This window comes from Eschrichtius robustus, chromosome 10 (genome assembly GCF_028021215.1).
Source record: "Eschrichtius robustus isolate mEscRob2 chromosome 10, mEscRob2.pri, whole genome shotgun sequence".
Classification (NCBI taxonomy): domain Eukaryota; kingdom Metazoa; phylum Chordata; class Mammalia; order Artiodactyla; family Eschrichtiidae; genus Eschrichtius; species Eschrichtius robustus.
In genome coordinates this window covers 64,450,617-64,466,568 of record NC_090833.1, presented here as the reverse complement: position 1 = coordinate 64,466,568, position 15,952 = coordinate 64,450,617, and the positions used below count along the sequence as shown (strand labels likewise).

Below are 15,952 nucleotides of genomic sequence, written 5' to 3'. Positions count from 1 at the left end.
AAGTGTCTTGGTGAATTTTAAGTTTTCCCTGGCTAATAAACTGAGTGGTTTGGGTGTGGACTCAGAGTTTTGCTTAAGTCAGGTGGATGACCACTGTGCCACACAGAAAAGCAGCAGTTCTTTTGTTTCAAACAAGATCATTATGTTCGGTGACCCCCCTGTTTCTGGTATTGCTACCAGGGTACCTTTAAGCCTTAACCTGAATCAGTATTAAAAGAGCATGTGGGTGGTTATGTTTTGGGGTCCTTCCCATTCGTTTGTTGCTTTTTATCCACTGTGGCTATTTAATTCCAAAGCTTAGTAACTACAGGTTTCCAGAAGTCTTTGTTCTTTCACTCTCTCTCCCTCGACTGGAATGTTCCGGCCAGACAAGGGAGAGAGAGTGAAAGAACAGTGAGGGTAAATGAAATGGCTTCTCCTGGTTTTCCTGACCTCCTGCCACAGTTTCTTTGGATCACTTTCAAGACCCTCATTTTCATGCCCTGGGCTGGAAAATCAGTTTTCCCTCACAGCGTTCCCATTTCTCTCTCCTGTCTAGGCATTCATTTATGTTTCTACTGTCCTCTGTGCACACATTCCTGTTAAAGCATATATCACATTGTTTTGGAGTTTTGCAGAGTTGGGCTCTCTCTCTGAATAAACTGCATACTTCTTGAGGGCACAGACCATATCTTTATCCTTTTTACATTTCTACTACATAGCTCAGTGCTTGGCAGTGGTAGTTGAGTGAGTGGATGGATGAATGAATGAGTTGGTCTTGAAGAGAGCTGTTCATGTGACCCTATTATTTGTGTTACCCCCTCATTTTGACTAAAATACATAATCTCTAGGTATCTTGGCCACTTGAACTTTAATATTATGAATCAGACTTGTGCATGCAAGCTTTTTAGCAGTACCATAATAAAATTTCCTTTTCTTGAACCAGAGATTGTACACCATCTGTTTTGTTTTTGTTTTTTGATTTTTGGAGGGTTTTTTGTTTTGTTTTTGCTCCAAATAGTAAATGAGCATGGCTAATTTGCAACTTTAGGATTGAGGGGTTTTTTGGACAATAGAGTAGTAAAATCCCATTTTTCAGCTTGCTACTATGAATTAAAAACAATTATTTTTGAAATTTTCAAATATTTATATATTTATTAAGTGGAATAAACTAAAAAATGGGGAGAGTAGTTCTTTTAAGATAATAAGGGAAAATGTTATGGCTCAATTCTTGCTTATTATTGCAACTGTAAGTAATTTTTGAATTGTTTCTAAGATTTTCTTTTTCTTCTTTATAGGACCTCTTTGTTGTTAGGCATGAATTGGCCATAATGAGACTAGCTGCCTTTATGGGCGTTACAATGTTAGTTGGAATAACTGGACTCTTTTATACTCAACTAATTGGCATCATCACAGTAAGTATAGTTTTAATGTAAAGTAATGTATTTGTGAACATATTCCCTAATTACGAACTTAATTCTAAAAAGTTACAGGAAGTTTAGAAATTAAAGAAGAAACTTATCCGTAGTCATTTATGTATTTCCATTTCCGTATGCCTGTGTAATTTTAAAGTAGTTATAATCAGTGTACAGAGTGTACATATAATTTTGTATCCTGCTTTTAAAAATTAGATTAAAGTATTTTTATATGGCTACAGACATCATGTTTATAGTTTTTAATAGTTGGATATACTGTTTAGTGAACATACCATATTTTAATTAATCATTTTTCTGTTGATCAGCATCTACTATGCAATCTTTTTCTTCTATATTACAAATAGCTCTTTGAACATCTCTTTTTCCTCTTTAAACTACTAACTTAAGGTAAATTCCAGAAAATGGAATGTTGCTGGTAGAAACATTTTATTAGTAATTAACGGGTTTTTATTTTTTTGCATGTATTTATTAGCCAAAGTGGATTTGTCACAACAGAAAAGATTTTAAAAATGAGAAAAATAACATTGGTTAAGGATTTAAAAGTTTGGAAATACACTGCATTGCAGAAGATGCAGCGTAAATAGGCTTTTTCGTATGTTGTTGGCGGGGGTATAAATTGGTATAAACTTTTCGAAGGGCAAATTGTCAATGTCTATCAAAATTTTAAATTCACAACCCTTTTGACCAACCTCTAGATACTGTTTTTTCACATGTGTGTAAATAAGTGTGTATATTAAAAAAGATCTTCATTGTTATATTGATATATATACAGTGTATGAAAACTTAAGTGTTTACAAGACTATATTCAGTGAAAAAAAATGTAAGAAAATGCATCAAAACTTACTGTAAAGCAACAGTAATCAAGAAAGTGTTGTACTGGCATAAGGATAGATGAAATAGAATTGAGAGTCCAGAAATATACACATATATCTATGGTCAGTCAGGGTTTCAGCAAGAGTAGCAAGACTATTCAATAGGGGAAAGAAAAGTCTTTTCAACAAATACTGCTGGGACAGCTAGGTATCCACATGCAGAAGAATGAAGTTGGGCCCTTACCTCATACCATATATGTAAATTAACTCAAAATGGATCATAGACCTAAATATAAGATCTAAAATTATAAAACTCCTAGAAGAAAACATAGGATTAGGCAATAGTAAATCTTAGACTAGGAAATAATATCCTAGATATGAAACCAAAAGTGTAAATAAAGAAAGAAAAAAAAAGATAATTTGGACTTACTCAAAACTGTAAACTTTTGCACTTCAAAGGATGCTATCAAGAAAGTGAAAGGACAGCTCACAGAATGGGAGACAATATTTGCTAATCGTGTATCTGATAAGGGACTTGTATCTAGAAGAGATAAAGAACTCTTAAACTCAGTAATAAGAAGGCAACCTAATTAAAGCATGGGGATAGGATCTGAATGGACATTTCTTCCAGGAAGATACAAATGGACAATAAATACTACATGAAAAGATGCTCAACATCACTAGTCATCAGGGAAATGAAAATCAAAACCGTAATTAGGTATCACTTCTCATGCACACTAGGAGGCTATAATAAAAAAAGATAATAAAGGTTGGTGAGGATGCAGAGGAAGCAGAACCCTCATGCACTACTAGTGGGAATGTAAAATGGTGCAGATACTTTACAAAATAGTCTGACCATTCTGTAAATAAACATGAGTTATGTTTTGATTCAGCAATTCCACGCCTAGGTATGTACCGAAGAGAAATGAAATGTATGTTCACATAAAAATTTGTACATGAATATTTATAGCAGCATTAGTCATAATAGACCAGAACTCTCAGCAATCCAGATATCTATCAGCTGGTGAATGGATATATACAAAATGTGGTATATATTCATAAAATGGCCTATTATTTGGCCATAAAAAGAAGTGAAGTACTGATGCATGCAACACCGTGGATGAACCTTGAGAGCATTATGCTAAGTGAAAGAAACCAGTCACAAAAGGTCACATATTTGTATGATTCCATTTATATGATATGTCCAGAATAGGCAAGTCTATAGAGACAAAGTAGATTAGTGGTTGTGTAGGGTTGGGGAGCTAGTGGGGCTGGAGATAATGGCTAAAGGGTACAGGGTTTCTTTCATAGGGTGATGAACATGTTCTAAAATTGATTGTGGTGATGGTTGTATGACTCTGTGAACATGCTAAAAAACCATTGAATTGTATACTTTAAATGGGTGAATTTTATGGTATATGAATTATGTGTCAATAAAGCTGTTATCAAAAAAAGTATTTCTAGCATAAATTAAATGTTAATTTTATTCATTTGTTCACATTCATTCGTTTATTCATTTTGTATATGGTTTGTTGATGTCCTTTGTCTGTTTTCTATTCAGGTGTTCTTTTCTCTTATGGTTTAATAAGAAATGTTAATAAAAACATTAACTTTCAAAAAAAAGAAATAATGCGGAGGTAACTATTTCTCTATCCCTGTATCTATATGCAAAGACTATCTATGGAAAGACACACGAGATACTAGTAATGGTACTGGCCTCTGAAGAAAACTGGAAGAATGCAGTCAGAAATGGAAGGAAAACATATTTATTGTGTAACCATTGTTTTAATATTTTGCAAGGTACTCATAATAGCCTTTCTCCTCTAGATTTTATAGGAAGAATTTTAAACACACAGGAAATTTTAAAGAATTTTACAGTGACTCCTCAACCACAATTAACATTTTAGAGTATTTGCTTTGTCTCACTCCAAATTGTCCATCAATCCGTTATATGTTGTAATATATATCAAAGTAATTTGCAGCATCAGATAGTTTACCACACAAATCATCAACTGGGGCTCAGTGCTTGTTTATGTTTTTTCCTTTGAGGCAAATTTTACATACAATGAAAGGCATAAATGCACCCATGTACAACCCAAACCCCTTTCACAATAGAGAATATTACCATCACCCTAGAAAGTTCCTTCATGCCTCATATCAGTCAATCCATATCCTCTGCAGAGGCAGCAGTGATCTGTTGTTTTTTTTCCCATCCATCACAGATTAGTATTGGTTATAGAATTTCATATGTACCCATTAATAATGTCTTCTTTCTTTAAATATTATGTTTTTTTGATTCATCCATGTTGTTGCAGGTATTGATAATTTCTTTTTATTGCTGAGTAGTATTCCATTGTATGACTATACCACAGTTTGTTTATCCATTCTATTAAAAGACAGCTGGTCTGGTTCCAGATTTTGGTAATTATGAATAAAAATGCTGTGAACATTCTTGTTCAAGTCTTTTTGTGGAAACATGTTTTCCTTTTCTTGGGTGAATACCTAGGAGAAGAATTGCTGGTCACTTAAGACAGGTTTATCTTTTATTTCATGAGAAACTGCCAGGCCTTTTCCCCAAGGAACTGTATCATTTTGCACTCTCACCAACAATGTATGAGAATTCTGGCTGCTCCGCATCCTCGTCAACATTTATTGTTGTCAGTCATTTTAATTGCAGCTGTTCTAGTAGGTTTTAATAGTACCTGGTTGTTTTAATTTGCATTTCCTTGATGACTAATGATATTGAACACTTCTTCATGTGCTTATTGGACATTCATGGATTGTATAATGTCTGTTTAAATATGTTTTAATTATTATTCAGTGGCTTGAAATGTTTTCTAATATCTCTTGTGATTTATCTAATGATGATGATAAATAACATGATGTTAATCACATTCCCGTGGACGAGAATAGGTCTTCCCCTAACATCTTTTTTCTCTGCTTTTAGACTCATTCATAATTACTTTATAGCCTATTCATAAGTCAAGTCTAAATTGCCAGGTTATGCTTGCATTTTTGAATTTCCGCTTTTGAATTTGCCCAAATCATTGGTATATATTTATATTTCCTGGAATGAAGTTTCTTTGGTTTCCCCCAGTGTCTTATGATTAATGACTGGAAATGGACGTTTGAGAGTGTTGCTGTTAGGACTACAGGTTACTTCTGAGAGCCGTCAGAGGTCTGTAGCTGAGGCTAGCAGTTTCCTTCTCACCTAAGCAGAAAGTGGGGTTTGGCAGCAAAGGCTTCAAGATATTTTAAGAATTCCTAGTCTCAAATTTTAGTATTCACTTCTGAGTTGGACATAAAGTTATTTATAGTATTTGCTGGTTTTTAAAGGGTATATAGTATCAGGTTCCTTTCTGACTATTCCGTACTACCAGTATGTTAATATTAATTTTCAAATTGCATGATTTTCTCTTTTGCTATAATATTGAACAACATTTCGCCATTTTAAGATAGGGAGATTGGTTCTGGTGTTGTGATATTTCTAAAACTGAGTAGAAACCACATTTGTTAAATAATGCTCTCTCCCCAAGTCTCATCTCTTTCTGTATACATTTAGTACCCTCCCAGAACACTCTGTGCTAGACAGTTCTCATGTCTTTGGAAATTATACATTTGTGAAACATTTAAAAAGGAATGCAAGCATTAAGAGAGAGAATATATTCCATTTGTTAGTCCAACTTTTAGGCACTGTACTTCCTCTTGAATCTAAGTACTTAGAAAAATTACAGTAAATTTCAATTCCATTTACCTGGGCTTTCATAGTGAACTTCAAGTACCACTCTTTTTGATTGAAAAAAAACATTTTTTTAAAGGTTTCCAGAATTCACTCCTCCCCACATTGATTTAAGGTTCTTTAGGGCTTAATTATTTGAAGTTGTTATGCATTCAGTATTTAATTTTAAATCTAATGAATTATTAGTATTTAAAAATAGCATTTAATATTAAAAGTTTAAAATATAGATTTTGCTTCCTTTCTTTATAAAATATGCTTGCTGTTTCATTTTATGAAAAAATTAATACTGCCTACAGAATATTTCACATCTGGACATGTTTTTGTCATAATCTGAATCCATGGATCTCTCTTTACAGTGTGAAAGAAGTGACAAATTTGTCAGTTAGCATAAGAAAGAAAAGGGGGAGAAAGAATCACAGTAAATTTAATTACTTCATTGATGTCTTCCTCCTTCCCCTACTCCTGCACCCCAAAGACCAAGAGGGGAAAACACTGGTGGGAGTATCATTTCATTATAGAAACTATGTAATTACATAGCTTGAATATAGGCCTGTTAGATAACAAACAAGCAAAACAAGTGCTATCTCTATTTAGGTTTAGGCTGAGGTTTTGAGGAAGCAGTGTATTAATTTTCAGTAATTTTTCCCCATTATTTGTTCTTACTTGGAAAAATCATTTCTCTCCTGTATAAGAGGAAAAATCCCATCTTATTGATAGTAGAAGGTAACAGGATAATCATAGTAATGATAATCTGATGTCATTTTAGACCTAGTAAGAGCAGATTATCTGTGACCCAGATAAAATAATTAGAAATTACTTAAATTTAAAAACAGTGGATTTCTAATCCCATTTCCAAGGTTAAAAGATCTCAACACAACCCGATGTTTCTATGGAACAGACTAATCTTAAACCCAATTTTAAAGGATTACCTTTGATTATTTTTAGATTTAATTTTAAACAAGATTTAACTGTATATGCTTGTTCCTTTTTACTAAAATTAATATTGAAGTTAAAGTGTTTTCAAAGTCTGCTTTGAAGCATTCTTTATTTAGTTAGGGAACACATTACTCTAATTATTCCTTACTTAGACCGTTTAGCCTTTTTGTTTGTTTGTTTCTGAATGAAATGGATAGTGATGTTGTCATTATTGTAATTGATGTCAGAATTTCTTATTGAGCAGTAGTTCACACACAGCCAAGAATAATGTCCATTCTGATGAGCACCAGCACTAAGAGTGCTGGGTGACTGTATTAGTCATGTTTTGAGTTGCTGGGCTTGGAGAGAGTTAATCAAGAAGCTCTGTAACAGCTGGTACAGCGCCTTCTGGTGAGGGTCTGACAGTGAGCTATTGTATACCATGACACTGCTCTGACAGTTTATCTAAATTTTGTATACAAGCATTTTTGTTTTCAGGGCACCATGGAGTTTGTGTAAAAGCTTAAGCTTTTGATGGCGTCTCTGGAGCTTAGTGCTTTTCTCAGTTGTGGTGAGATTGAGGGTGGGGTGGGGAAGATACATTTAGTTGCAATTTTGTAAAAGGCTTTAAATTGTCAAAGAAAAAAATTGAGCTTTTTATATTTGGTCTCACAGGTAACTATTGTTGGACGCTACTTGAATTACTAAAGATAGCTTAAAGCAAAGCTTTTCAAAATAAAGGGAGAAAATGTTTTCCCCCCTAAATACTGGCTCATGATTACCTAAATAAATATAGACAGAATCACAGATGCAGGAGTGACTTAATTTTAACTTGATTATGTTATACAATGAAAAGTATCTTGTGTTCAAAATGTTAAATTAGTTTAAATGGGATTATCTATTAAATAGCATTCTTATTAATCAGATGATTAGTGGACTTACCTGCCTTTTAACATGTACCCAGAAATGTAGTCCTGAGATTATTAATCCTTATAATGAAATTTTGCTCAGTATCCCCCGAATCAGTGTGGTGAATTAACAGCATTCGGTATAGTCTCTGTACAAATTATGTTTGGTTTACTCAACTCCAAATCAGCATTGCAAATATGGAAATCGTTGCTAATTATGCTGAACCCAGCTCACTTACATTTCTGTAAAGGGAGCTCTGTATAGCATTTTGTTTTCCTTTCTGAATTATGTTTTCATTTAATAAAAACAAAATATATTTTTAATACAGTATTTCTAATTATAATATTATGGGAAGTATCTTCTCTGTAGCTTTTTGAAACCTAGAAAAATCATTAAAATTTAAATTGTTACTTCTTATATGATTTTATTGTCATATTCTAATATTGGCTATAATATTTCTTTGAATTTTGGATACAGTAGAGAACTTTATAGAAACTAGGTTCCCCCTCCCCAAGGAATTAGTTTAAATACATACTGTGTTACATTGCATAGTAATAGAAAAGCTTTCTTTCTAAAAATTCCTGCTAGCATCGGAATTATTATGTGTGGAATTGGAATGCTCTTTAGCATAAACGTGTTCCTATGTGAAAATGTATTTATATTGCATCCTCTCTCTTTACTCAATGTAATAAACTTCTTGAAAGTAATTTAAAACAACTTAAATCTATTTCTATAGATTTTTTTCAGTAGGAATACTGCATTTTAATTTTCTTAAAGTATGATGAATAGCTTGAGTGATTAAATAGATGCTTTTTTTTTTTTTGGTAAGGAAGCTAAACATTTATGAGTTGTACTTGCTGTTTTTCCCATTTTATTGTTCATGTTCTGAATCCACGTGAATTTTTAATCTGAATTTACAACTTTATAGGATTGGAGAAAACAGTGAATTTTATATTTATAGTTAACTTTTAGATCTTTTTTCACAGTGATTCATATGCTTCTCTCTGTCACAGTCTATCACTATATTAATTACTTCTCAAGTTCCAGCCAAAGGGGCACATTAGCCCATCTTACTTCTACTGATAACCAAAAATCTTATGAAAGTATAGTTTTGTACTAAAAATGTAAGAGTAGTTGACCTTGATTTGATTGTTGATTGCAAACGTAAGTTTTCAGCTGTTTCTAAATAGTGTATGGCTTATCTATATATGTTATTGTATATAATCCTCCTCTCTGACATCCTCGGTATATTCCTGTATAATTATTTCTTGTATGTTTAACTACTTTCACTAGACTGTAAGCTCCTTGTTGCTAAGGACTGTGTCATAATATGTACTTAGTAAATTTTTGACAGACAATAAATGAGTAAATGAATCATGGTTTTTGTACTTAGTACTTATTTTTTCAACTAGATTATAAGCCCCTTGTGGACATTGGATTTTATCTGTGTAGTCTCCTACAGTCCATGTCATTTTATCTTTGATTATAAAAACCACTTTTTTGTTTAAACATAAATTTTTCTAGTTACATTCTAATGTAATTAAGATATCTCCAAGCCCTACAATAAAAGCTTAGGCCTGTCATTTATTGAGGAGTTATTAAGGGCTGTAACGTATTAACTCATTTAATTTCTACAAAAACCTATGAGGTAAATAGTAGTATTTGAAAATTGAGATACAGAATTTTAGTAACTTTCTTAAGGTTTTATACAGCCAGAAAATGGCTTGATGAAGAGGAGTATGGGAATTATGTTGGAAAGAAATGTTTTAAGTGGCTATAAAAGTAACATCTACTGCCTTCTCAGTTTGGTTTCATGATTGATTAAATGTCTATGTAAACTTAAGATCTCTAATAAAAGATGTAGCTGGTCCTTTGTTGGAGATGGATGCTTATGAACCATTTATTTTAAGTGAGTAATATAGTAGTGAGTTCTGGCTTCAAAGGAGGAGAGAGAGCTAAGGTTAACAGAAAGTTTTCTCTCTTTGGATCGAAAAAAATTAAAGATAAGGAATCATGTTATTTCTGTCCGTGTTCAATTAGTTTAGTGCTGCAAACATATATTGAGTACCCACTTTGAATAATTTGTGCTCTTCCATGCTATGAAAGATACAAAGTTAAATGAGTTGCTCTCTGTATGTTGAGCAGAAGTGCTAGGAAGTCAAGCAAAAGTCTATTTTAGAATTAGCAGAAATCAGTAGTAGACAAAACAGGTATATAATCTCTAGTTATGATCAACTTTCCTTAATAGTGTTTTTTACTCCAGGTTAAATCAGCAGAGTCATTGAATCAGGTACGTGCAGTAGAGTTAAAAGCATCAACAAGACCTATGATAAGACTAAAGAGTGCAGGCGATCCTTGAGGTTAGATTGAACTGTCTTCAAGGAGACTTTCTGATAGAATGTTCTTACTTTCCTCAGATCTTCAGTTTGACAGATCTGGGACCTCCATTTTGAAAATGTTTCCAGGGTTAATCAGGCCCAGAAGCAGTGACTCTACTTCTAGACTCAAAAGTGATAGTCATATAAACCAGGTTGACTATTTATTCCCTTATGTATGATTGTCAGGTACCAAAGGACTCTGCAGTACATTCTTTCTCCTGTACAACAACATATATGGCAAAGTGTTGCTTTGTGAGAATGAACTCAAAGCAGAATGAGTTAGTTGGATGGATTGTATCATCAAGCTGTCTATTCCAAGAGGACTAGATTCTCAGGTCTGTTAACCAGGAAACGTCTGGTGATAAATTCTTGCTCTTTGCCTCTCACCTCCCCCCACCTCAATTTTTCCAATAGGCAATATATACCTCCCTCTCCCTTCCTATTAGAAACTTTTTTTTCCATTCCAGTTATAATCTTATTAGTTGAGATACAGTTTTCTTTTAAGTCAAACATATTTCCTTAGACTGAACCCGAAAGATCATTTCTTAGAGTAAGATGAGCCATCAGGAGAAGATAAAGTATAGTTGGTAAAATACTTGAGCCCTATATTTCTGTAAGTCTTTCTTGTTTCTAGTTTATTCTTTTTTTTAGAAGATAAACTTCCGGTTTTTAAAATAGGAAAGCATTCTCATTTATCTCGGTTATCTCTTCTGCAGACTGGCAGAAGTCTTGGATATTTTGATCATTAGACCATAATCAAGACATAAATATTTCTTTGGGAATAAGGTATTTTGATTGTAGATAACGCTATAAAAATGTGTTTCTTATCATTCCTTGAAGAGTGAGTTTTTCTAGATAGCTGTTTTACATATAACTAAGAATTTATAAAATATACTCCGTGAAGATAGCAATTACCTTTTTGGTCATTTTTGTGATAGTCACTAAAGGTATTGAGTCTTTTATGTTGAATGGAATTAGCTGCACTAAAATCTATTTTAAATATTTTTAGTTTTTTTTTAATGTGTGAAATATTCCACAATTCCCTGCTTAATAAAACAAAACAAAAAGTTTATTAAACCTAGTTCGGCACTTGGAAATAACTTATGGTTGTCAATATTCCTGCCAGTAGTAACCTCTGTTCTCTTCTAGTTTGCTGTTTCTGTTGTGCATATAAATACTATAGCATGATAACTTGTGTTGCCCTGAGTATGCTGTATAAATGCCAGTGCAAAAACTTTGTGACATGTTTGGCTGTTCTTTTTTCTTATAATAGTACTCTGGATAGCTGAGAGATAAGCATTTGCCATTTCTAGCGGGAAAAAATAGTCTTTTTTGGCTAGCCTCACAAATCCTGTTCATAAAGTCATGGTAAACATCACATCCTTTGATTGAATGACAATCTGTTTATGATGACTTGAAAGGTAGTGTTCCTCGTATTTCTTGAACCAGATTCTAGAAGGATGTCAAAAGCACTTGAAAATAAGAGCTTTTCCCATATGAAGTCTAAATTCAAAGTCCTTAAAATTGATTATTTTATTGTCACAAATGCATTCCTCAAAGTTATAATCGAGTTGTAAGTTTCTGCACAGTAAAAATACCCTGTAACATTAGCTAGTTCTAGTAGTCTAACCTTGTAATTGCCTTCCTTATCCTGAAATAGTGTCCACTTTTAAGTGTTATCTACACCTGCAATTTGGGGCCATGTATATACCTTTCCTGATAACACTTTTAAATTTCTTTCCTGTCTTTTCCTTTGTATTTTTGCGCAAGCTATCTTAATTGTTTTGGAATAACCTGTCACCATCAGTTCTAAGAAACCATTTAAATTACTTCCTTCACTTTTTTTTTCTGATATGGAACCAGAACCCCAGCTTTCCTCTAAGTCTTTAATAAATTTTTTTATGTATTTGCAGACTGTGTTTTCACAAAGTAAAACATTATTTTAAGGAAATTATGCAACAGAACCGGGAAAGGTTAATTATAAACAGAATTGTCATTGGAAACCATGAATTTCAGAAAATGCTAGGAAATTAGTGAATATAGAGTGACTAATCTATAGCCTCCTCACAGATTCCTGGGAAATCTGGAAATGAAACTCTGTTATTAGTTACTAGTCACCTAAAAAATGATAGATTTGTTTTCCTGTATGTGGGCCAACTGTAGTTAGACAACTGTTCATACATAAGAATTTAATGTTCTGAGCCACTCGTGTAACTTCTTTAAAGAGTTTTTTGAAGTAAAGGTGCTTTTCAGTAGTATTATTGGAAGAGAGTTCTATAGCTAAAGAAGTTCTTGCAATTGGAGTTGCAGCCATAAATATTTGCATGAATAGTACTGCTTAATAACTGCCGTCCACCTGCTATATCTGAGGAAGCTAATAAAGGAAAGGATAAAAGGAGGAAGACTTTTTTGTATATTTAAAAGAATATATTTTCTTTTGTACTACTTAAAAGTATATTTAAAATGTAAATATGTATCTAAAATAAGATTATATAATTTGTGTTTTGATTATTTGGATATTCCTTATCATCACTGTTTCTCAGTCTAATGATAGGTCTTCCATTCACATGAATTAGACCAGCATGCCTAGAAGCTTTCTTCTCTTTATTGAGTTGTTTTTCTTATATATTTGTGTTAACAGCTTTATAGAAAACACATAATGAGAAATTGCATTATTATGAAGGGACTGGTTTTTCTCTTGAAAAAAAAAGAAAACAGTTTTTTACCAAAGAACACTAATCAGTTAGCTTTCCTTTTCAGAGTAATAAATGTTGTACTACGGCAAATGCATACATTGCCTTGTTGAATTTGGCTTTGTTTACAGAAATCCATAGCCAGTAGCGCTCTTTGGCTCTTGACAGTTTTCTGTTCAATAGTGTCTTTCATTTATCATTTTGGTATTTATTTTTTAATGCATATTTAATGACAGTTGAATTAAATATAGACTTTTAAAAGAATTATCAAGAAGGCAAGTGTAATAAAAGGTTATTTTTTAATGAAGTGAGACTCCTACAATTTGGGGGGGTTGTAATTGAATAAATTGGTTTTTTTTAGCACAACGTAATGTTGATTCTGTTTTTCCAAGGGAATTTCAGCAATGTACATAGATAATTTAAAATTCTTTTTTTTTAACTTCTTTATTGAAGTATAATTGCTTTACAATGGTATGTTAGTTTCTGCTTTATAACAAAGTGAATCAGCTGTATGTATAGATATATCCCCATATCCCCTCCCTCTTGCGTCTCCCTCCCACCCTCCCTATCCCACCCCTCTAGGTGGTCACAAAGCACCGAGCTGATCTCCCTGTGCTCTGCGACTGCTTCCCACTAGCTATCTATTTTGCATTTGGTAGTGTATATCTGTCCTTATATACACTACCACTCTCTCACTTTGTCCCAGCTTACTACCCATATATAAACTGTTTATATCTTTAGAATATTCTCAGAATATGATTAAAAACATCATGAAATAGATATAGAATCAAGCCTTGATAACTGTTATATCTGAGTATTTTTTTTTTTGATTTTTAATAGGATACAACATCTATTGAAAAGATGTCAAACTGTTGTGAAGAAATGTAAGTATAAAAGTGAAGTCTGTAGTGTTCTTATTTAAAAATGCAAACAACTGGTTACATTTGAAAAATGTGTGCATGTAATGGAAAGATAATATAATGATGGCTTTTTCTTGGTGCCTTTTCTAAGACCTGAGCTAGCAAGCATAACCCAGTCTTACAGTAGGGGTAGGGGTCTTCTAGCCATGATAGTTTTCAAACAAAATAAGTACTGATCATTCTTGTTCCTTGTCCTACTAAAGTAAGTTAAATTATTTGTCCTGAAAATACATCAAAAGAGATTTGCTACTGTGTTGTTGACACACATTCTGTTAATCCTGAGATACTCCTCTGCTTCAAAAGTTGCCCTAGGTTGATTGACGACACAGATACAATATCTGCTATCCAGAGTTAAAACTCAGCTGCATGCCATAATGAAAGAAAAGCTGTATTTGTGATGCTGGGACACAATTCATCAGAGTCCAGTAATGGATCCCCAGCCAACCTGTATTGTTTTAGCTGACTGAAGTGCACCATGGGAGTGCTGTCTTTCACTAATAATGCTGTCTTCTGTAGATCGAGGCCCCGAAAGCCATGGCAGCAGACCTTCTCAGAAGTTTTTGGCACTCGTTGGAAGATCCTGTGGTTTATTCCTTTCAGGCAGAGGCAACCACTGCGAGTTCCCTACCACTTTGCCAATCACGTCTAAACAGATGGATGGTGGGCACAGATGGGTCCTCCATGCTGGAAATGCGTTACAGGTTTTCTGATAATAGAACTATGACAGTCTTCAAGTCAATTAAAATCCACCCACCAATCTTAGGCATCATAATGTGCCCCAGGCTTTATTTTAATAGTGATCTTGATCCTGTTGTGGGACTAATACATGATCTATATTTAAGTTTTAAAGCATGTTTACTTTCAAATTAGCTTTCCACAGGGATTTCTTTAAATGCTTTTGTTATTAAACTCAAAAGGCAATGATTGGGATGAAATAATTGTACATAATTTCTTTTAGTACTGACAGTGCTACAGATTTTACTTTATGGGAAATTTCAGATGTTTATCTAAATTTTTCACCCTTAAGCAGTACTAACCAAATCTGAATTTCATTCTTTAGGTTTTATAAAAGTTGATACACCTTATATGTAAATTTTCTTTTTCAAATACAATTTTATGTTATACTTCCTTTTATATGTGCTGCAAGATTTTTTAAAATGCAGCATATAGGATTGAACAACAACAAAAAAACAAAAACAGCAACAAAAAGGACAGTGTTTTCTTAGAAGTAGCTTTCTAATGTTTTTCTTCTCTTCATCAAAAACAAAATTAAAACACCACTAAAGTAAAACACCAACTACCTACCTTATTTTAAAGGAAAGATTAATTTTTTTTCACATTAACTTTCCCATTTCTTTCCCCTGTACTGTTGTAATTATTGGTTTTTGTTAAAATATTTGCTCCAAGGGGAAATTTTTGACCAAACAGGCATGTGTTCCTGTTTTACCCTAAGATTTTTATTAGCAAAAAGGGTAAAGAATTTGCAATAATTCCACTGATACCTTTTCTAGTGTAGTTATGTTAGAATGCATATGTTTTTAAAATGCTAGTATAACTAGATAATATATAATGTATAAAGAAGAATATTGTGCTTTAAAAAAAAATATGTATACTTTTTACTTTTGTTTACCTACTAATAGATCTAAAATTACACCTTGAAGGTTTTTATATAATAGATATTGGCCAACTAATATTGAAGTTTTATTTATAGGAAGTTACTAGTAAAAGTAAGTAACTTTTGTGTACCTGTAATCACCCAGATTGAAATTAAATTTTAATTGACCAACTATAATCTGGATTGAGAGACCTTTTGTTAGTAGCCAATGTTAGGAAATGACCTTAAAATGAGAAAATATAATAATCTATATTCATTATTAGCCTTATACAAATTTAAATTGCTAATTGTGATGGTCTCTTGGAAAGCATAGAATATTTGTGTGAGAAAAAATTTAGCATGGTTTGAAAAAAATTCAGTTAAAAATTTTTTTCCATTAGAATACTGCAAAATCCATATATCTTTAAAAATTAATTAGGTACTCAGCCTTTCCCTTGAAGAGAGGATTGAAGGGGTATCTAGTGTTCTTGGAGCATATCAATATTTTCTTTTTGGTTAGTTTTGGTAGTAAGGAGTCATACCTGAGAAATCATGAAACAGAAGGTTACCATTGTCA

General features: G+C 32.8%; 1 protein-coding gene across 2 annotated transcripts in view; it reads left to right on the top strand.

The window, feature by feature from the left end:
* Positions 1 to 14,812, top strand: part of ZDHHC21 (zinc finger DHHC-type palmitoyltransferase 21) — a 60,755-nt gene extending 45,943 nt beyond the window's left edge. Inside the window, exons 7-10 of one of the 2 annotated variants that reach the window (XR_011075154.1) lie at positions 1,278 to 1,394; positions 10,355 to 10,503; positions 13,702 to 13,745; positions 14,298 to 14,325. Coding sequence is in view for 1 of the 2 variants with exons in the window: in XM_068552791.1 (XP_068408892.1) it covers positions 1,278 to 1,394; positions 13,702 to 13,745; positions 14,298 to 14,430 (294 nt within the window). In the remaining variant the exon portion in view is untranslated. Of the gene's footprint in view, positions 1 to 1,277; positions 1,395 to 10,354; positions 10,504 to 13,701; positions 13,746 to 14,297 lie in introns of both variants that reach the window. The other variant, XM_068552791.1, reaches the window with a different exon arrangement.
* The last annotated feature ends 1,140 nt before the right edge of the window (positions 14,813 to 15,952 follow it).